The following is a 22,886-nucleotide window of genomic DNA, read 5'->3' as shown; positions in this document are numbered from 1 at the left end:
CCACTTCAATAGAGTATTCATGCTTCCTTCCTTCATTCTCCAGATCCTGCACGATGATACCTTACAGATAAAGTCCTCCAGCATCATAAGTATATACCAAACTGCATAGCAAGGGGATATTGCTTCTTCTCAAATTTAAGAAGCTACTGCAACTTCAAGGGCACGCCATCCCCCCCTTCCTGGAACGGCAGGGTGAGCACACTTGGGAAACAACTCTTCCAGCTTTTCTCTCCTTCATTTGAGGCCCTCATCTTGCAGATTAACATTTTCCTGATACACTTAGCAGTGGAATTTGCTTCCCTCCCAAGCACAGGTGCTCAGAAGTAAGTGGTGGCAGCATGCTCATGATGTGGAAGCATCGCAGCTGCAGCATTTTGCACTTTATTATTAGAAGAGACGAACACACACGGCCTGCTGAAGGCAAAACACAGCTCTTAGCTCATGCCTATGCTAACTGGAGATGCCCTTTGAAACACATGGCATGTATGATGTACATTCTGTGTCCAGGCAGCCTTTTTTTTCCTTCTCACTTACAATCTAATTCCCCTGGAATCACTACCTTGTGATTTTACTTAGATTGTTAAACTCCCTAAAAAGCAAAGGCTTGCAGCAAACTCTCAGCTGTGCAGTGACACACGGAAGCTCTGCAGGCCGCTCTGCCACTTTCTTTGGTCTTTGCATTCAGCAAGGTAAGTGCTCTCACAAGGTTCCTCCAGGCAATGGTCCACCTCGAAGCTCCAGCTCAGTATTTTCAAGCAGCTGCTGTCATCTCCAGCTTCTCATCTCCTGCACGTCTCCTTATGTGACTGTTCTGGCAGATCCCCGACGCTGTGGCACTCATAAAATTCTCACACAAAGCCAAACAAAAATAGCTCATGCGATGCCAAAAAAAATCTCTGTGGGATCAAAGCAAGCACAACATCTTGTGCACACACGGAAATATCGCTTACTGATTCAAAACCAAAACAGATCAAACACATTTGAACGCAGTGATGCAGGAAATAAACTCAAGGCAAGGTTTTAATCAATAAGTTTCCTGCATTTAGGACTAACAAGAAGAATATCTGATTAGAGGCACCGATGCTTAGATGTCAGGGATGACACTTGCTAGGGCTGGCCAACATGTGCTACAATATTTGGGTTTGCCCCTAACATTGCACTGCCAAAGCAACTGGCCCATGACTTTTCATGATGGCCATTAGATTCAGGCTGACTTAAAAACAGATGCACTTTTGGAAGCATCTTCTGCCAAAATGAACAAGGGGCAACGGGCTGAAGAACTGCAATCACTCTTTGAAGTGTTTTGGAGCAGACTTCAAGTCTCGGGAGCGCCAGCCTATGTTTGGAGATGGAGAAAGATATAATCTCAGAAAACCAGATTTGCTCAAATTAAAAGCCTCTGCATAACACGCTGGGAGATGTTCAGGTTAATTCTTAAGATGACAAAGCCTCCTGACATGTACAAGATGCCATATCTGCCACCTCCAGCACCATCGCTCCGGTGCCAGGCGCTCGCATTCCTACTGCCCTGCTCAGATGCAATGACTCAGAGCAAAAGCCAGAAAAGGGTATGTGTGATGATGGACATAAGAGCTGGTATTTCAGCATACCCTCTTCTGCTCGGAGCTGCCAAAGCCTGCACTGCGGGCGGGACGGGCAGAGCTGTACAGGAAGAATTCAGGCTGTTAATAAATGCCAGAATGGGTTCTTTCACCTTGCTGCATGGTCAGACACTGCAGCAGCTCACAGGCAGTTTAAATCTAGTGTAAAGCATCCTTTTGGCCTCCTAAAACCTTGATTAAAACAGCAGCTCTTTGCTCATCCCACCACAACTTTTGTTTAAAAAAAAATTACCAGCTGGCCTTGGTTCTGGAGCTCAATTCTGCAGCTCATCTCTTTGAGCCCAGTGCAGTACTTAAGGAAGGCACAGGCTGTGGGGGCAGCACCGGCACTTCGGATACATCTCCACGTGCAATCTAAAGGGAAATCTGATACTCCAAAGTACACCTGGAACCCAGCACAGACTGCCAGCAAAGCGGCCCATCACGCCGGAGCTGAGCTCAGTCCACTCGTTATTTATTTATAGAGCTGGGCATGTTTGTGCCCAGTGAACCCAAGGCAACCTTACCAACCATCACTCACTGTCATGCTGTTGACAGAGCGCAATGAGAAGAGGAAAAGTTCTCAGATCTCTAAGCCATGCCTTGCTTGGGGTCTTCAGTTGCCCTGCAGGCACTGATGGCTTTGGGACACAAGGCAGAGATGCCTTCGTGCTGACAGAACCCTTGGTCACGGCACCAAGGTTTGCTAATGTGTGAGCAAGCATGATTGCAATTCTAGCAATATGTTTTTCATCAGATGCTCCCTGTGCCAAGCTGAGCATTTTCTGGATCGCAGACCCCACCAACTCCACTGAGATCCAGAGAGAGACAAACTCAAAATCCTCTCCTCACCGACCTGTCCAAACCAAACAAACCACAGCCCGTATCCCTAACAGCAACTGGCCTTCAACGTCCAACTTGAAACACTTTGACCCAAACAAAAACACAGCATAAAGGCCTCTTGTAATCAGTATAAACACTTCCACCAACGTTTTTGCTTAAAAAAGCCTGCACAAAATAAATAACCACTTCTGGGCTGTGCATCACTCGACATGGAGACTCCAAAAATTAGGAGACGGCAACAGAAACAAAGCAAAGCTCATCGCTTCTGCTGTTGCTTAAGATCACTGGGTGATGGAAACTTGGGTGCAGACAGATCTTAAGGCCAGATTATATGAAATTATATATATATTAGATCTCAACAGCCTCTGAGTTTGCTTTACAGGGATGTAGTCTGATTTACTCCATCACTGCTTCCTAGCAAGCACAGGAAGCATTGCGTGCTCCTGCAGAGAAACCCAGAGAGCATTTTGTGCAGAAAAAAATCACGGTCAGCAGCAAACTATCAGTGCAGCTTTTGGGTCACTAATGTACAAATGCTGTGTTTTTTGACCCCAGTTACTGAGTGCAGGCTCAGATTTTCAGAAGTGAAATCAAAAAGCAGAACTGGAAAGCAAGTGTAAGCACCAAATTCAATGATAGATCTGGTGAGGAATAAAACCCCATAGAGTTTAACAGTGGGCAACCCTTGTCCCACTTCTCCAGCATTAAGCAAACCTATGTAACATCCACAAACATGTTGTTGGTCAACACGACGTTCATAAATCAGCAATTCTGGGTCAACTTCATGTTATTACATCCTCTCCCAATTTTTCATCGGGGACAACGCAGACGGGTGCAAGGTCAATGCGCCCACTGCAGAATTGCTAAAAGCCACCAGTACTTGAAAACAGGATGTTTAAAAGCCGTTTCTCAGCAAAAATCTGGAAAACTCACTGGGTCTGTAAGAGGAGATGCTTCAGAACTGAGCGTGGTGTGTCAGGGTTCCTCCTGGTTTTTTGCATTTCCTTGTGCGTGTTACTTACTCGCACTGACCACAGTCAGCCCACAGGTTCTACAAATGCAAAATTACCACCTATCCCAAAAAGTCTGTACCAGTAAAGCTTGCTGTGATCTTCCCAATAAGAATCTCCAAAATCCAACTGGTTGGAATACGGACGCTCTCAACACTACTGATGAACTCTGCCCTCCCAGTAAAGTGATAAATCTTGCGGAGCTCATGGAGTTACAAGCACACGTGTGTGTGTGTTTCCTGCCCTCTAGGAAGAAAACAAGCAGCACTCGCTCCCCTTTCAGACCAACGTTATCAAATACAAAACCAACCAGAGCAGCTCCAAGAGGACAAGAAGCATCTCTTTGCAACGGACGTGACATCTGCAGGAGTTTATGCAGAAGGTGATCAAGACATGAGATAATGCGCTCAGTAAATCCACTCCCTGTAGAACGCTTGACGTCTTCTGCTTGTGTACAACAGAAATGGAGATGACTGTTCTCTTCAGGAAATAAGATATGAATGCAGGAAGAGAGGAAATATCCCGTTCTTCCTTAGGGCCTTTGATAGACTTCCTATAATTTCTATACAAGGATGAAAGGTGCTTCCAATGAAATATTCAGGAAAAAAAATAAAAGCAACTCCAGGATTCTTCCCCTCCAGGAAATCCCTTAAAAATCCAATCTGCATACATATTTATAGTGGTTCTATGGGGTTTTGTCTGTTTTTCTTTTGATACATGGAATACATTTGCTGTGCATTACCCGAAGAATCAATCCTAGTTCTGCTCATAGGGAGCTAGCAGTAAGCCCCAGGAACCTGGGATAGCACACAAAAAACCCCTGTGATCTGCTGATCACACACACAATGTGATTTGATGTTACAATCCAGTGTTTGTTTCAAAATCCTTATCAGCCATTCCCATTTTCCCCCATTTAATCTCCAAGGTGAAATTCAGCTTCATAATTACACTCGTACTTATTCTCACGTCAATGCTTTATTCCAAAATGCCTGAGAGGAAAATAAAACACATTTTAATACCTACTGACTTTCACTCTTGGTCTTAACTAATGCTTTCTGCTGATGCTTCCTCCAATAGCTGCTGTGGATTTAAGCACTATATATGATCACAGAATGGCTTGAGTTGGAAAGGACCTCAAGGATCATCAGCTCCAACTCCCCTGCTGCTTGCAGAGCTGCCAATCTCCATATCCAATACCAGACCAGGCTGCCCAGGGCCCCATCCAACCTGGCCTTGAACACCTCCAGGGATGGGGCATCCCTAAGGGCAGGTTGTGAGATGAGAGGTCTTTCCATTATCTCACAGATAGCAGAAGTCAATCACTTTCAAGAAGTGGGAAAAGAACAGGACAAGACAAAAGTATATTGATCTATCTTTGAGTGGAAGTACCTATTCAGAGTTACGCTGCGTGTTTGAGCAAACAATGGAACAGATCAGTTCCTGCTCTTAAAGAACTTACGTATGTATTTTAATATTAGCAATGTTTAACCAATGAATATGGACACGACTGAGATCAGAAGCAACAGAAACAAGAGCGATTCAAGCTTTCACAGTACACCTGCTTTACATCTCCTAAAGGAGCCCAACAGGAGCAGAAGCCACACATTCCTTCCCTATAGCTCTGACCATCCAGCCCACGTAGGCACCTTAGTGATTACAGTATCTGCAGCTGCTGTGAATTACAAGAGCACATAAGGCAGGCACTAAGCTTAGTTTCACTTAAACGAGGCTCAAAGGCCACAGCTCTAACTAATAAGACCACTGTGTGTATGCACAAAGCATGTCAGTGCTGCAGGAGAACAATAATAACACCAGAATTACCTTTTCATCTCTGATGCTGCCACTGCTCTGTGAGTACTGGAAATTAAACACTTGCAGGATGGATTGGGCTTATTTTGGTACTCATACAGGCAGAGAGCTGCTGAGGCACTGCTTACTGGGTCTGCTGCTCCCATTCTGAACTGCAGCAGCAGACAAGGCAGGGCGAGCAGTGTAGCTGTAAGGCTGGTGGTGGAGGGCAGCAGCACTGCACACAAACCTGGCTGCACATCAGATGCCCTCTGCAGTTCAGTGAAACACGGACAGCACGCCATCGCTCTTCTGGATTTGTAAAACAGATGCAAAAGCACTGAGCTGCTGGAATTAGACAAGGTCTGAGTTTCTCTTTTTGTCTGAATGCAGGTTTTGGTGACTAACTCTTCTCTGACATGGGGCTGAGCCTACTGAGCAGGTCCTGGGCCATACATGTGTGCACACAGAATTACGGATCCCCGCTGCTTCGCTTGCTTTCTATGTATTACCTGAAGCGTTTCGTGCCTGGTTTACATTCACTGCTGCATCCCACAGTGAGAGATAGATTAAGCAGCTTTTGTGCTCCCCCTGGGCCACAGGACATGGGCTGAGACAGGCAGGCTTAGCTTTTATTTTATTTTTTATAAACAGAGGCTTAGCACCCAGAGGAAAGTACTCTTGCAGGATATCAGACTCTAGCTTAATCCCTATCTTGGCATCAAGGAGTATTATATCATACAGGGGCTGAGCAACTATGATGTAATTTTCCATCCCCATATTTCATCTTCGCATCATATTAAAATCCTGTCATCCTCCAGCTTGCTTCTCCTAGGAGACCTCAAATCGTTAATGCATCATGCTGCCTTGACTTTGGAAGAGATTTTTTATGATTTTTGTTTGCATTGATTAAGCACGAGAAAGGTCTTTAGACAGACGAGAGGAAGAAGAGAGGGAGTATGAAGTACAAAGAAGGAAAAGCTTGCTCAGAAGTGCTCCAAACTTTCCTATAAGGGTTCACCTTTGCGTTTCATTTCTATGAATATGCCTGCAAATAACACATCTCCAAAAGCCCCCCAAAGCCCGGCACCAGCACAAGGTCATCGCACTCATCGTGTGTTAACCTGTTCAACCCTGCACCACCCTCTATTCTCAGGTATGTTCCCACTGACACTGCCATTCCTGTGCTAGCACGACTCCAAGGAACAGCACACACGGCAGAACTGCTCTCCAGCCCTTCCCTCCTCACTCATCCCCATCACTGCACAGGGAAAATGAAGTGGAAAATCTGAAACAAGAACAACAGCTCCTGTGGGTGTGAAGTGAATCCCAGCAGGTGGTAGGCAGGGCTCGGATGAGGACAGATGGAGGACCCATCATTCCCATCACCAACTGCTGCTCTTTATTTTTAGAGCTGTTTTGCAAGCCCCCACCTTCAATACTGGCACACTGGACTGAATATCTGTAATGTGCTGTGGCCATGCTCTTCAGAAAAAGCACCCAGCATACACTTAGAACCCAGCTAAATCAGCAATGATGCTTCAGTGTTTTCCTCAATTTCCGCGCTCTGGAGTCGCGTGGTTGTAAAGTCATCTTCCCAGAAAGATTTCAGCCAAAGCCTTCAGCCTTCAGATCTGTGTGGTACAGTTAGAAAATGGGATCTGCAACCTATTAAAAAAAGTACAAAAAGATTCCCTCTTTCTGAAATAAAACTTCCAGAAAACAAGTGTGGTGTTCTACTTCTTCCCATGGAGGAAAGGATGCAAGAAGAGATGTCCTGCTGAAGGGGCTCTCATGGAAAGCTGCAGGCAGCCAAATTTGAAGGGAAAAGAAAACAAGAGTTTCCCTCCACCTGCGTTCACCCTGAGCCTATTGAAACAAACAGCTGAGATCCCATTCAGACTACCAGGCCCTTTGTCCATGTTTTCACAATGGCACTGTACATAAATAAATCAGGAGGCTGCTCAGTGACACAAGAGCAGGGTGTGTGACCTGACCCCAGCTCGAATCCGCAGGCTACATTTAGGGAAATTTGCTCCCAAGTTCATGGGCACAAAGTACCTGCATTCCCACTGCAAAGCACAGCACCTGGCCAAAAATAGCACTTGAGCTCTTAACAGCCAAATCCTGCCCTTCCCAAGCAAAAATACTTGTAGAAAAACTTGTTTTGCCAGTCTATGTTGTCTCACTGCAAGCTTTTTTTTGGCAAGCCTCCTCAATGGGAAAGGATTCCTCATCACTCCTCAAACTGCTCCACCACGGAGCCAAGGATCGTGCAGCACAGTCTCACCCCACAGAGCTTCTGCACCTCCCATCAAGGGTTGATGGACAGTCATTAGCTGTCAAAAGTCAATTAAGATTTACTCAGTTTGAGATTATATGGAAAATCCCGTACTCCAACCAACAGTAACAAATTACATACTGCATGAGAAAAGCTGACTTGCAAATGGGTTGTTCCCATTCTGACAAAGCTCTTCACATGATTTTAGACTGAATTTACTAAAGATTCTGAAATTGCAGTTTTCATTAACCAGATGTAGTTAAAACAACCTTTCAAAAAGCCTGGAATGGATCTGATGACAGAAAGTGAACCTGGAGTGAAGAAACTGATGGCAGGCATAGAAAAATCACCATTTCCCTTCCTAAAAATCCTTATTTTGATGACTGCTCAGAATTCTTGAAAGCTGAGATTCTTCTTTTTCCCAAACATTGCTGACACAAGATGCAAGGGCAGTGAAGAGCGAAGGTAACAGCCTTTGTGCACGACCTCTGGGTTCCCCTGATGATCAGATGTGCATCGTTACCATGAAGTTGCACACAGCTTTGGGTAATTCCTGCAGACACCGGCTCCACTGCTGCAACCTCTGCCACACACACCTTCAGGGCACACAGTAAAAGAACCCAGGCAGATTAAAAACCAAAGACCCAACGTTGATGGGCTCCGTCTTCCTAGCAAAGGATGCTGCAACTCAGGGTGAAGCCCAGCAATCCCAGAAAAAGAGCCTCACCCAAGTGCACGTCCTGCCCCCAAGCACTGCTGCTCCTGGTATTCTGGAGGAAAAATAAGAAATTTAGTCCCATGAGAAGATTTCTTTTGAAGCTCTGCATCATCAGGTCACCTTCGTATCCTGAAGCAGAGAGGCTTGCAGGTCTCTTAGAAGCTTTGTGGGATTTCTGGCTTATTCAAGTAATACTTTTCTGCAATTCTGAATACACTCATCAGTGTAGGAAGTCTTCAAAGGAATCCTGCTAAGCCCCTAACGTTAATGACCTGTGGTGACAATGAGTCTCATAAGCTAATGGGCTCTGGCACAGGTAGGTGCTTCCAGCAGTTTTACATCTTTCTACTCTGCTGAGTGTCCTAATACTTCAAGACTGAAAGCGCACATCCCATTTTCTGCACACTATTATTTTGTCTCCTACCCACTTCTCCCCTATTATTTTCAGTCTGCAAGGTGTTCACCATCAGCTGCAACTATAATCTTTTCCCCTGTGTGTTTTTTTTTTAAACTTTATTTCTTTTATTATCTTAGATAATGTCGTGCCATTTGTAAACTTGGCCCTGAAACTCCATTCCTTTTCTCTTTATAATGATCTGAAAAAGGCATCAGACAGTACCACCACAAGCACATGAGCCAGTGAAACATCTCTCAGCTCTTTGCTGCGATGAAATATTTTTTTCCTCTCGTTAAGGCTTTGCTATCTTGTGTCACTGCCAATTAACTGTTACCTCGCTGAAAATGAACTGTTCTCCCCTGGCTCAGCTCACAAACAGTCCGAAATAAACATTTTGCTGGACTTTTACTGAAGCAACCAGGCTAAGAAAAGGCACACACACCCCACGGCCCCTTTGGTACCAGAGAACGCAGCTTCAGTGCTCAGCACCCCGCTTCTTTCTCTGGGTAGCAGGCTTTCAAGAGACCATTTCTGTTAGCAAACCTTAAGCAATTTTCCTAAGCCACCATCAGCTGATTTCACGTGGACCTACAGCTGCATTTATTTACACAGAATAAAATGCACAGCACAGACTAATAACTGCAATGCAGGCATCCAGCATGCCATCATAGGATGCTTGCAGCATGCTCTCATGGCCAAGTAACTGCCTGCATGTAAGAGCCACTGGCTAAATCGCAGGCACGCAGCCACTGAAGCAAAGAGATGACAGCACTTTATGTCCTATAGGGGCTTTGAAATAAAAAGCTCAAAGTAACTCCTTGTTACAGAGCATTAGCAGAAGTAGGGACACTTCTGCAGTAGGACTGAAAAATATTTGCACCCCAGGTTTTGCTATAAACATATAAAGGAGTGATAACAGGGAGAGGAGAGGAAGCAGCATGCCCTCCTTGTGCCTGCAGGGCTGCCCTGGCCACAGCACTCCAGCCCTCCTCTGGCTTTTAAGATAGCGATTTTCCCCTATGGATACACACTGAGTTCCCTACACAGCATTCACTGTGACACCCATCAAACAAGCAGCTCATAACAGCTTTCCAGACTTGAAGGAGTGGCACAATCAGGTTACTTGCTGCCCAAGAAATTCTCTCACATCTTTCATTTCCCTTCTCTTGGCTGTCTACACATCAGACTTCTTCAAAAAGTGTGAATTCATTCATTAACTCATCCTGAGGGATAAAACCTCTGGGTTGCAAACAGCTGAAAATTAGAGAGGTCTGCTAAAACGAGCATTTCTGCAAAGTCATTGGCTTAAGTAATGCCAATGGAACCAAATGAATGGAATGCATCATGGAAAAAAAAAAAATCTGCTTTCTGGAAGGATGTGAAAGAGGATTTGCTAACAGATGTATTTACTTGGATAATGAGTTTCCTTCTGCATCTGATGAAGAACAGGGAAAAACACAGAGGCCCTGGTGAAAAACAAAGCAGGTGACAGACAGCAGCTGGATAAGCAGAACAAATGGGACGGAAACCAGGTGGGGATGGGTGACGTGCTGGACCCAGGGCTCAGCTCTGCTGCCATGTGCAGGGGAACAAGCTGAGCAATGCAAAGGTCAATTGCAGAGAGAAGCATCAGTTGAGATGGACTTCAGAGAGGTAAATGGTTATCTTAGGGTGTACAGTAATGCTCAGGGAGGGCCCTGCAGTAAGCAGCAATGGAAAAAATCTGAATTCTCTGCATTATTTAGACAGAAGCAGGAAGACAGATGTGGCCCAGAAAGGCAGTTCCTTGTCCAGATTAAGCTTAAGATGATGCTCAGATTACATATCTAAGGAAAAACAAAGATTTTGTTTGTAGTTAACAGCCCTCAAGTTGTCCACAAAGCTTTGATTAAAGTGCTCTGCTCCTGCCACATGTTTCCTACCACACACTAGCCTAGCTGCTCAGCCCTCAATAGGTCTGGTGGTTGGTTTTGCTTGGGTACCTACGAATGCTTTCTGACCTCTCAGGGAAGACTGCAGAAATGCATGTAACAACAAAAGGTGGAGCTGAGGAGTGCAGGAACACTCAGAAGATGCTTCTACCATTAAAACCCCATTTTTCTTTATCTCGTTTATGTGCCTGTCACAGTTCACCATGCTAGGCAGGACAACACTGGCTGCAGGAATGCCCACGTGCAAGGCAGACACGAAGCAAAATACTCCAATCAGCTGAGAAATCACCGACTTCTCTCCTGCTCCCGAGGCCAAATCTTCTCCTTCCAAAGGATCCTCATTGCTGCACGCTGTTTGCTCACTGAAGTGGAACTGGCCGGCTCCCTGTTATCAGACAGCACTCACACCACGCAGACACATCGTGATTTCTCTGGAAATCCATTAACTGCTGCTGGTTACCTTAATACACAGCCGTGCTCCTGACAAAGACACTCACGGCTGCTCTGGGCAATGAATCTTGACCTCTGAACAGAACTGCAGCCTTTCATGTCTGCGCAGCCCGAGTTGATCTGCAGCACAAAGCTTCTGAACCTTAGCGCTACACCAAATTACGCAGCCGTTTCAAACACTGCATTAAAATACCATCCAGCTGCTATAAAGGGAAAAATGAGTGGTTCCAGGAGGCAACTCCACGGCAGACAAGCCAGTGTGGGTCTGAAGATAAGAGGCAGCTGCCAGAGGTAAATATAAGCATTATTTATGGCTGCGGTGTCCTCGCTCATTTGAATTTCAGCAGCCATCTGAAAAGCAGACTCAGTGTGTACAGGCAACTCTCACACAGGGCGTGCAATCGAGCCCACGACTGCCATCAAAAAAAGAATTGCAACTACAAAGCAGTGTCAATTTTTCATTGTAATACCCTGAGGACAGGCACTGATTACAAATGAAGCAACAAGCTGCACCTCGAGCTGGGAACTCTGCTCATGAGTGTCTGCTCCCAGCTGCAGCCCTGCAAGAGCCCACGCTGCTACCTCGCATCTTCTGTCTGCGTGGGTGAAATAAGTAAAACACATAAAATGCAACCTCTGTGCGTTGGGAAGAACTTGATCAGCGGAAGGTGACAGCATCAGCAGCTGCTGGGACGCAGGAGGCAGTGCTCCTGCTGTTTGGCTGAGTCTTACCTTCCTACTGGAGCTCAACAGCTGTATGTTAACCTGATTGAGACCACCCAAAGCCACCCACCGTACCGAAAGAAGCACAGAGTTTGACAAAGCCAGCATTTCTGCCCAAACTGGAAAGCGGAACGAAGCCAGCAAGAAGTGTTGTAATACAGAAGGACAATGTGAATAAACACAAGCAGTTGCAGCTGTCATCCTCAACACCACGAGCTTCAGGCTGCTGGGATGAGTTGTCATCACGACTGCTGCTCAAGGACATTTTGCAATACGTTTCACCCAAGCACCGAGAGATGCCAGAATAAAGTATCTCCTCTTACTTCAACCATTGCAGAGATGAACAGATACACGAGAAGAGCCCGACTTAAATTTAGAACAATTATGAAGGAGAACGTTTCAAACAAGGAACTGCCATGTGCTCAAACCACAGTTCCCAAAAAAGCCCCAAACCACACAACAATGTTTCTAATCAGTGTACAATAACAGCGCAGCCAACAAGCATGCAGATGGAGAGGAATGCAGTATTGCTGCAAATCCAACACAGGCATCCTCTTTGTGTGCTTGTGGGGCTACAGCTCAGGAAAACTGAAGAGAAAAGCCTTCACTTGGTGCAACGAAGTCCAATGCTCTGATGCTTCCAAACTTCTAAAGAAAGGAAGGGCAGAAATTGCTGTGGCAGGACCACAAGATTATGGACCTTGCAGCAGCCAGGCTGTGATCACACAGAGAGCATTTGCCATTTCACCTGAGCTATCTCCCATGCTGAGTTCCCACCCATGTATATTCCAATGTTGTTTGATGAGAGAGGACAGCAAACAGCCCCTGTGCAGAGCTCCAAGAGAAGCAATTCCTGCACCTGGAAGGGATGCAAGTGGGAACCTCATCAAAGCTCATTTTGAGAAAGGAACCCATTCAAAACTTAAGATCTCAAGGCTGTGTCTGAAAAGTGCTTATATCAGATTACAGCTCCTACTTGCAACTCCTCTCCAATAACCAGAAGCCCATCAAGAACACGAAGTCTCTCAGGTGCCTTGTCCACAGTGCAGGCTCTCTTGCTCTGCCAAGCAATCTCACCACTGACAATCCACAATGCTACCTGCAGACCCCCATACTTCACTATTCCCACTCACGGTTTAGACAAAACGTTTAAGAAATGAGCTTGTAGGCCTGAGAGCCCCTTTTTCAGCCTAGTTTTTGCTCAATTTTTGCACTTCTTTTAGGAACTGACGCGCTGCCCAGACATCTGGGTGCAGGCTGCGTGCATAAAATTGCTCAAAGCCTTGCAAAGGCACTTGGTAGATGCAAGCTGCTCTTCTTGATGGTGTAAAAGAGCAAATCTATGCCAAACTAAAGTTTTTATAATCCTCTTTAGAGAGCCACTGCAGCATGGCCTTTTCCAGACAAATTCCACTGAAACTTTCGGTCTATCAACAACCTGAAAAAGGCATCGAGCATTTTAGCATCTGGAAAATCAAGTAGCTGCTATACACATCATTCCCTTATCGGGAAGGGCAGCTATGAGTTGTGGTGGGGCAGCTGTGTCTGCAAACCCTTAAAACCTCCAATTCCTTGGATCCAATTTGTAAAACACCTAAAAATAACCAACCCCCTGATTCCCTCCATGAATCCCTGTCAAATAAAATCCAGCAGTCACATTCAAGGCCAGGGTGGATGTGGCTCTGGGCAGCCTGGGCTGGTGGCTGGCGACCCTGCACATAGCAGGGGGTTGAAACTGGATGAGCACTGTGGCCCTTTTCAACCCAGGCCATTCTGTGATTCCACGATTCTAACACTGTAAGAACAGCAGACAGAAAATGCCCCCTTTTCCTGACTCAATTCGCAGCTCCTTACAGAATGATTAGGTCATGGAGATTACATCAGAGTGCATGATCACACAGTGAGCCACTGCAGTCTGATGCTCCTCTGGCTTCCCCTCACCACACCCTGATTCCTCATTTCTTTTACCAGATATTGGTGACAAACCTTTACCAACGAACACATCTGAGATCTACAGGCAGCAATATCACCAAGAACATTCTAGAAAGCTTTTCAGCAGTTCACACTCAGCTATCTCTGGTAGTAACAGAGCACGTCGATCAGACTTTAGACAGTTTAACATATTAGAAGGAACTGTTTAATCCAACTTGCCAAGTTTGGCAGTGAAGTGGTTGAAAGAGTTTGCTCCATCAGCACTGCTGGTGGGAAAAAAGCTCCAGCAAAAGGGAAGGAATAGAAATGCTTTAAACTATTCTAGCAATTTCCTCAGTCTGTGCATAAAACATCAGAAAAAAGTGCAGACATCACCTCCACTGCACACTCATCACAAGGGTGTGACTGAAGCACACTGCCCTTTGCTGGGAGAGATTCAAGTCTCGTTCAAAGACTTTGAAGATGAAAGTTTTATTTCAGTTACTGAACTTGAGCACACAAACTCAAAAATGGAAAATGTGTATTTTATGCTGGGAAGAAAAAAAAGAAACAAAAATATCTACAGTCCATTCTAATGACAGCACTTTGTTTACCTATTTGTAACACAGCTGACTGCTCTGGGGGACGTTGCTCAAGATGCTGTGTATTCTCATCAAGCATGCTCTGTGCTCTTAAATGGAGGAATACAACAGGAGACTCAGAAACATTCAAAATATGTTTTGCAGCAGAGCAGCATTTACATACTTGGGAACATTTGAGAAGAAAACAGAGGTATTTCTATTTAACAACCACAGAATGTAATTCAGAATTCCTGGAAACCACATGTTCAGGGGAAAACACATGTTTGCTGACATTGTAACCTCAGACAGACCATAATAAAGAATTTGCAATTCATGCAGTGCCATCCCCAAGGCCAGCAGCAACACGGAAAACACTCGGGACAAGCTGAGATGCTGACAGAGCCATGCAGTCTCCGAAGCATCCTGTAAGGCCCCAGGAACTGAAACAGGAGTTTTCTACAGAAGACCTCCAGCTCCTCCCATACAGGAACCATGACTAACAGGGGCACTTCAGAACCACGCCAAAAACTTCCTGGAGCTCTTAGATCACCGCTCTGTTGTGGGATGAATCAGTGCTACAGCGTAGGCATGTATGGAGACTGCTACTTAACGTGCATCACGTGCGTTCAGTGAGGCATGGTTGCGCTCTGCACAACATTTAACAACTGTTAAGCCATTAAAATATTCAAACACCATCACAGAGTAACATGCAAACCTGCTTTTCAAGAGCAGAAGGTAAAGCCAACCGTTTTCCAGCTTCACGCACATCAGTTTCTCCTACGTTTGTTTAGTTTCACACAAATAAATAAAAGCTAAAAGCAACTCCACCAGGGTTAAGTGTGCATTTCAGTCTCATTTCGGAGCACCGAAAGCCAAGCCAAGAGTTTCTCTTAGAACTAAACACAGCATACAGACCTCTGCCAGTTTGTAGGGTAAGATCAGCTTTTCTCCTACTGTCACTGTCTTTCTGGTAACCAAGGCCTCAAACAGCATTTCCTCTTTCACCTAAAACAAAAAAAAAGCATTGATATTAACAATTATTCCAAGACTAATTTTTTTTAAAATCCACTTTGCTTTGCCAGCCCTCACAAAGTTAATGCTCAGTGCATAACAATGAGCTAGATATTCGGAGAAGACAATTCAGCCCCTACATCCAGCATCAGAAAACAACAGAGCATTCAAGAGAACCTGATTTTCTGCATTCAGCCATCTCAGTTCCAGCAAGTTCCCATTGCTCACCTTTGTTCCCACTCTAGCTCCTCCCTCTCACACTTTTTTCACCTCTGTTAGCAAAAAAAAACAAAACAACCTCTCAACTTTCTGGTGTTATCATACAAATTAGTCTACAAACAAGCAAAATGGAGTCAGTGGTTTAAGAGAGATATCTGGGTGGGGTTGGGTTTGTTGCTTTTGTGTGTGCTTTTTTTCCATTCCGATTTGAGAGAAGGGGGGAGCTTAGGAGGAGAATTGAAACCTGACAAGGAAAGCACCAGATATTTGCTCTGATATTCACACCTGATACTGAACTCCCTGAAGAAATCAGTTCCCAACCAGGTGACAACCATTTGCTCATCAGCCCTTTGCGGGGATCAGCTGTTGCACAAACACAAAGAGGGCAAATAGGTGAGCAGGGCTAGCAAATTAAAGAGTCCCTGCCTCCAACCATCAGGAGAAAGCCTCCGTCCAGCAAGATTCCAGTCCCTGTTATTTTCATCTTCTTTGGAGAAATCCCAAAGCGTTCCCTCTCTACCAAAATAGAAGATGTTATGCTCTTACATGAGTAAGACCTAAACACTTGGAGACATTTACTCCTCTTTGTGACATTTCAATGTCAAACAAGGAGTTCTTTGCCTTGGTGAAGATCTTTGAGGCAGGATTGAGGGCTTTGACTTACAGACACAGCACAGGGTGCACAAGCTGCTCGCAGTAACCCAACAGCTACAGCACCCATAGTTGTTCATAGCATCCCTGCTGCAGGCTAGGAGCACCAAATCCATGCTTCTGAAATCATTCTAGGCCATATTTTACTCTCTTAGTCTCTAGTACATCTGTTTATGATTTTAGATGGATGATGGGAGGTTCAGAAGTTTACGTACTTTGACTTCTTTGTTTAACCCAGTATTTATAACTGAGAGCAATGCAAATAAGCCAGTTGAGCCAAATCTCAAAAAACGTTGCAATAACGACACAACTCTGAACAAAACTTTCATTTCTTTCCACCAGAATTGCTGCCACGGGAGTTTCCCCAATACACTCCAATGCATTTTTACACAGCTGGCCTTTCCTGCAACTCCCAGCAACAAGAACATCTCACCCTAGCGTGAGCAGCAATGAACACCATCTCACCTGTATGCAGCCCTCATCTACCAGCAGCTCCCATATCATAAGAAATCAAACATCAGCACCTCGAGAACCTCACTTGTCTTCAGTAATACCCTCAAGCTTCCAGCCTGATTTTCCAAATTGTGTGTGGGGGAAAAAAAATAATCCCTCTTCATGTTCCCAGCAAACGCAGTGGGGTCATTTGCTGGCTCAAGCAGCCAAAGGCCACATGTGGACAATTTTTTCAGCAGCTCACAAGTGCAGGACATCGGCTGACACCCCTCAATTGCAAAGCCTGGAACAAAAGTGAGTTTTGCCTTGTCCAAATGGGCTGAAGTAGGAGCAAGGCAGGACTGCTGCAAACCCTGAGCCTGCAGGCTGGCGGTTTTTAAACTAAAGAAAAAAGCAGTAGGCAAAAGTGTATTCAGGTGGTTAGGAATCAAAACAGGCCGATGCAAAACTCTTGGTGCCCAGACTAAACAGCCTAAACACTTCTGAGTCCTGCATTTGTCAGCAGTTTTGAATGGTTTGCACAGCTACCCGTACCTTCCCCCTGCCCATCTGCCTGCTCTCCAGAGCTTTCTCTTCCCCGTGCTCTCTTGCTGGACAAGACCTGCAGATGTGCTTCCTCCACCCCATGCCTGCTGTGCGCACACCTGCAGGGGTCTCCCATACAAAAACACACTTGGCAAGGATGGGACGTTCAGCTCCAGAAGACAATCCTGCAGACCTGCCCAGAGCTAACGCCCAGCAGAGCATGGTTTGCTTGCTACATCACTGCTGAAAGCCAATGCTTGACGATGAGCACAGCTGAGCTATTCAAGTTTTAACTGAAGGTCACAGCATGGAGGTATTTGGCTCGCCATGTCCACGGGAGACTAGATGCTTCTGTCTTTGAGAACTGAATTGTGATGTTTAGAGCTTATTGAAAAGCTGCTTGGTGTGGAGTAAGAGAAATTAAATTTAGTCACTGACAGGATGGGCTTCCTTCTTGAGCAAGAGCTGAACTTTTGATTCTGGCTTTCTTTGAAGCAAACTAAGTTACCTGACTGGAGTCCTGGCTCAGAGCTTCACACCCAGCCTTCAACCTGAGAGCAAATGCAGAAAGGAAGGCTGGAGCTCCTTTTCACCCCAGCTAGTGCTTGCTGAGATGCTCATCACACAAGGAGCATGCTGGGTGCGAGAGCCAACGTGGTCAGTGCAAAAGAGACACGGCAAAACTTACTTTGGTAAATAACTGTTATTTACCACTGTCTGCACCGAGGCTGGTTATCTAAGCCTAACAACTGGATGTAAAACTAAAGACAAAACTTGCCTTCCCTACTGGATGCTTGCCATGGAAATAATTTCGGTCACTAGTAAACACACACAAAAGTATTCTCGCTCTTCTAAGGGAAAAAATAGTCTCCTTTATGGTGAGCTGGCAGCAGATAATTTCTAGGAGATCATTTCTGTTAATCATGCTTAGGAAGTCACAAACGTACCACTGCATTTAATAAAGGCACGATCCCTGCTGACCTGCAAAGCTTCAGCTCAGCTTCGAGCTCTGAACAAACAGCTCCTCGAGCTGAAATAGGCTCAGGGATGAGCTCCACATCCAGACACAAAACCCTGCAGTCCCACGGCCACGTGGAGGGGTGGGAGGACTTTCCGGTTTGGACTGCAGAGAAGAGATGGATACCAATAAACCCACGAAGGAGCGCTTCCAGGTTTTTCCTCAGGAGGGTTTTTACACAATCCTTGGTTTCTGAGGAGGATCTCTCCCTCTGCCTGCCATAATTTCGCTGCCTGTGGAGCCTTCCAGGTCTGCTCGATCCATCAGGCAGCACTGACATCACGCCACAGCGCTGATATTTCAGCAGAGTTTAAACAAAGGCCGAGAAAAACCTGCCAAAAGCCTCACATAATCCACACGCTACGTCTATGCCTGAGAAAAGGAATCGAGGTCTTACTGTAAATGAAACAATGATCCACAGAGGCTGGCCAAAATCCTACACTGCAGTTTGCTTTTTCAACAAACGCCGGTCTGGATGTTTTAATAAACTCAAAGAGTATTAGAAGGGGCTGTCAGCATTGAAGAAAAATAAAATCCATCTCAGGTCATCATCTCCTCCCTGATTTCTTCAGAAATCCGCGCGACAGCTTCATTTCACAGGGAGACAAATCTCTCCATGCAAACGATGGCTAAGTACCTCAGTGGAAGAAAAAGGTACTCGGTGCTCTTGCACTGACTATTGAAACTCCCCCAGATTTGTCCTCAGAGGCTCAAAGGCTCCACTTCGCAATGAAAAGCAGCAAGCTCATGATACTTTGGGCCAGACGTCCCCTTTAGAGGGGGAAAATTTGCCTAATTTTGCTCAGTTTCTTCACTTCAGCCAGGCTGGCTGTTCCTTTCCCCAGGAAGGCAACCACTCCCTTGGTGCTGTACTTCTGGGTCCCTGGATCCCTTCTTCTCGGCAGCTCTCAGATGCACCCCATTCAGCTGCCCTTCTTCCAAACCCAAGAGGATTTTTTCCTTCTCTTTTTCAAGTCAAATCCCTGAATGAACAAATCCAGCAAGACTTCAAAGAAAAAAAAAAAAAAAAAGAACAAACCACCACAGCCCCAGATTTCTTGCCTGTAAGTATCAGATCACAGGAAGGATAGCTGCATCCTCTTCTACACTCCACACTGCCCTGCTGAGCAACCAATGGCTGCATGGAAAGAAATTCAAGTATTTGTCAGCCAGTCCTAGTTTCATTGAGATGATTTTTCAGTCTTGGTAAGTAATGCCAAGATGTAGAGAAGGAATTAGCAAATTTTTAAATCTTTTCAGCAACACTGGCATGAGAAGAGTAACTGTGTATTTTCAGTGATTACACACACAAAAAAAAAGAGTAAAAAAATAATTATCCAAGTGAGACAAAATGCAAAATATCAAATTGCTTCAACTGAGATTTTTGGTCTCTGGATAACAAGATTCCACTCAATCTAGAAAGTGCTCAGTAGGTAAGTGCAATGGCTGCCCCGCAACGAAGATGCATCTGTCTGAAGCCTTCAGTTCTCCCCTTGTTCAGAACTGAATCAACATGGCAAAAGAGCAATTCAAGTCTGCAGAGGTCGAACATTTCAGACACAGACACCAAGCTTCTCCTGAAAATGTACTTGCTCTGTTTCAGCTGACTGGGGCGTGAGTCCATCAGAAAGTTTACACTTGTGGGCAACATCTGCACTTTCACAGGGAAAGAACCAAAGAAATGCAGGTTTAAGAACAAGTGGCACCACTTACAAAAAAACACAGCAGCACCTCCTACAAATCGTGCCTGACATCTGCACTGCTTGGTGCCTGATGAAGAAGTTTTGGTGCTGTGTATGATCAGTTAGCTCACAAAGGACTTACTGAAAGCAACAGCAGTACTGTTTTGCTCAGTTACACCAGCTTCTAAGTGTTCTTTCAAGAAGTTAAAATACGCATTCATTTATTTGTTCTTTTTCCTCTATATATTCTACATACCTACAAGTGAACATGGTACCCATGCTGGTGCTGTCCCAGTGCATGGCACAAAGCCACCGTCGGGTCCATTTGGTTCAACTGATGCTTGATTTCGCATGTGCTTGTGCAAATAACACCCCAATACCTTCCAGCACACAGATGTTGCAGAAGAATTTGTTTGCAGAAGAAAGCTAGGGCAACGACCCAAAGCCTGGAACTTTGTCAGATCTTTAAGTCACTCTCTTATTCAAAGCATTCTCAAGAAGTGATTACTTCTTAAATGACCTGGCATTCCTGCTGCGACCAACGCAGCCATTTTTAACAGGGTCAGATCAATGACATTCTATCCAAACTCACATTTTCCTTCTGTTTATTTCTGCAGTCTGCAAGTCCAAGATGCAAAGAGCATCCAGCTGCTTATACCAGTATTTTACAGAAGCTTTCCCCTCCCTACATTCAGAGCATTGATGAAGTGCTATGAAAATCTGTGCGCCAACCCCTGAATTCAAGGAGTAAGACAGCACAACAGCTGCCCGAGGGAAGGAATGGGAGAGCACCACGTGTGCACAGAAGGACAACAAATTACCTTCTGGCAGGAAAATAGGAGAAGTGAACCTTCTACACTATCCAGAGACTTTTCAGAGGGATAAAGGAAATCTAAGGGCTCATGGAGCACACTCCTCTGTTCCAGCAAGATTGGATGTGATGGGAATCGGTCAGGTGAGATGTGCCAACTCATGGACACCTGTCCCAGGTGACACTGGTACAGTGGTCATCCAGGGAGGACAAAGCACTCTCTGTACAGGCTTACAGGCTCTTACACAGTAAAACAGCAGATGGCATCAACAGGTTCAAACCAGATCTAGATAAATGCAAGTCTGTAACTGAGCACCAAAAAAACAGAGTGAAATGCACCTGCAGCATATCCACCACCACCTCTGCAGATGCTGGCAGAGGGACATCAGGCAACAAAACACAGTGACTTCATTCAGAACCCCTTACTGCCACTACGTGGAGCAGCAGAGTGTGCTGATGGACTTACAGTTCCTTCAGTAGTTTCTTATACAATTACTGCAACCGATTTCAGGAGCATTGGAGAATTCTGGTGAGGGAGCTCTTGAATTGCTGAGCAATTGAAGAAAATACCACGAGGAATGGCAGGTTTTAGACCCATCCAGAACTTGCTTGCAATCTTTCTAGTTGTAATCTCAGAAACACTATTTTCAGTCAATTATACAGAAACTGATGGCCAGCTAGAAAAAACTTTACATTAAGGCCTCATAAAAAAAGTCTTCCTAACTCCTTAATGGAAAACACAAACAGGCTACATTAACGTAAGACAACCTGCCCTTCAGTGAAACTAGAAATACAAATAAAGCTCATTAGCTGTCAAAGCTAAGTGACTGAAAGCAGAGGCTTACCTCCAGCAGGTCCGACACGATGGGCAGTATTTCGGGGTTACAGATATCGATGGAGTCATCCCGATAGGTCTTCTTCTTGTATCGGATGTTACCCAGATGTAGTATTGCAGACAGGAGAGAGAAAATTCTAAAGGAGAGAGACAGATCTCATTTTCACGTTGTTGGTTTTGTCTTTTTTTTCCTTAAGTCCACTGAGAAAGCAAACAACACGCTCAGTGTGAAACCTGGCTGCAAATCTTTGTCAGGTATTGATCGGGATCCCATCACCATGAACTCTGACAGGTGATAAAAACTCATTCAAACACTGTTCTCAGCACATGCCTTACACAACTTCATATCCCGCCCTTTCCACAGCCCCCTCGACCTCCAGACATCCAAGTGCCACCTTTCTATTCTACTTATTCCTCTCATTTTCTAGTCTTCTCTCTTAGGCCAACACGTTCTCAAAAATTAGGCTTAAAACAAGCACTCACTTAATTGGTTTTGCTTTTTTTTTTTTTTCATTTAGTCAAGTACCAAACTTGCAGTGATTCAGCCTTTTTGAAAAGAATCCCATTCTGGTTTTCTTGGATTCAAAAAAATAACTCAGGTCACCTGATTCCCAGCCTGAAGTTCAACATAATCAAACCCATGGTTACAAAATGGCAGGCCATATAACAAGAAAAAGAATGAAGTTCAGGATAAATCACAGCTGCCTTCAGCTATGTACTTTACTTGTCCTTCTGGGGACCTAACAATCATTGAAATTGCATTTGATTCCTCGCCACACCACCAGCCTGTCTGGACAACACAGCATCACCCCTCTGAGCCTGTCCTACATTATCATAGAATCATAGAATGGCCTGGGTTGCAAAGGAGCACAGTGCTCATCCAGTTCCAACCCCCTGCTGTGTGCAGGTCACCAACCAACAGCCCAGGCTGCCCAGAGCCACATCCAGCCTGGCCTTGAATGCCTGCAGGGATGGGGCATCCACAGCCTCCTTGGGCAACCTGTGCCAGTGCCTCCCCACCCTCTGGGGGAAAAGTAAAAGTTATCATACAGTAAATCAAAATCCTGAATTTACACGGATATCCTACTCCGCTCAGACACTTACCCACCGCTTTCCTCTGCCAACTGAATTACCTCACTGTAAGCAACCCTGCGCTGCACACAGGCTTTAGAAAACCTGTCACTGCAACTTGATTCCTGCTGTGTAATGAGTCGCCCAGGGCAGAACATGGGAAGCAATTTAGTTCTGTGCTGCCTTCCTCACTGCTGCAGCATCTGTCTCGAGTGCATGCAGTGGCATCAGTTCAGGGAGCAGCGATGCACCGTGATGCTGTCAGGAGAATGTCAGCGTGCTCTTGACATGAAGCAGACAGATGGGGAAAAAGAAGGGCATATGCTGATGTATACAGAGTGACAGTAAAAGTGTGCACACTTGGGTTTATCTATAT

The 22,886-nt window shown here is 45.2% G+C and overlaps 1 protein-coding gene across 8 annotated transcripts in view; it reads right to left on the bottom strand.

Moving 5' to 3' along the window:
* MYO9A (myosin IXA) overlaps positions 1 to 22,886 on the bottom strand; it is a 163,305-nt gene that overhangs the window by 72,748 nt on the left and 67,671 nt on the right. For all 8 annotated transcript variants that reach the window (XM_042824155.1, XM_042824163.1, XM_042824159.1 and 5 more), the window contains 2 exons: positions 21,450 to 21,576; positions 15,150 to 15,239 (listed from right to left, as the gene is read on the bottom strand). In XM_042824155.1, coding sequence (XP_042680089.1) covers positions 15,150 to 15,239; positions 21,450 to 21,576 — 217 coding nt within the window. The remainder of the gene's footprint in view (positions 1 to 15,149; positions 15,240 to 21,449; positions 21,577 to 22,886) is intronic.

Source organism: Centrocercus urophasianus, unplaced genomic scaffold (assembly GCF_019232065.1).
Source record: "Centrocercus urophasianus isolate 14NV4802_14NV808 unplaced genomic scaffold, USGS_Curo_1.0 seq_23, whole genome shotgun sequence".
NCBI lineage: Eukaryota > Metazoa > Chordata > Aves > Galliformes > Phasianidae > Centrocercus > Centrocercus urophasianus.
The sequence above is the reverse complement of the archived record's forward strand: the minus strand, read 5'-3'. Positions and strand labels throughout refer to the sequence as shown.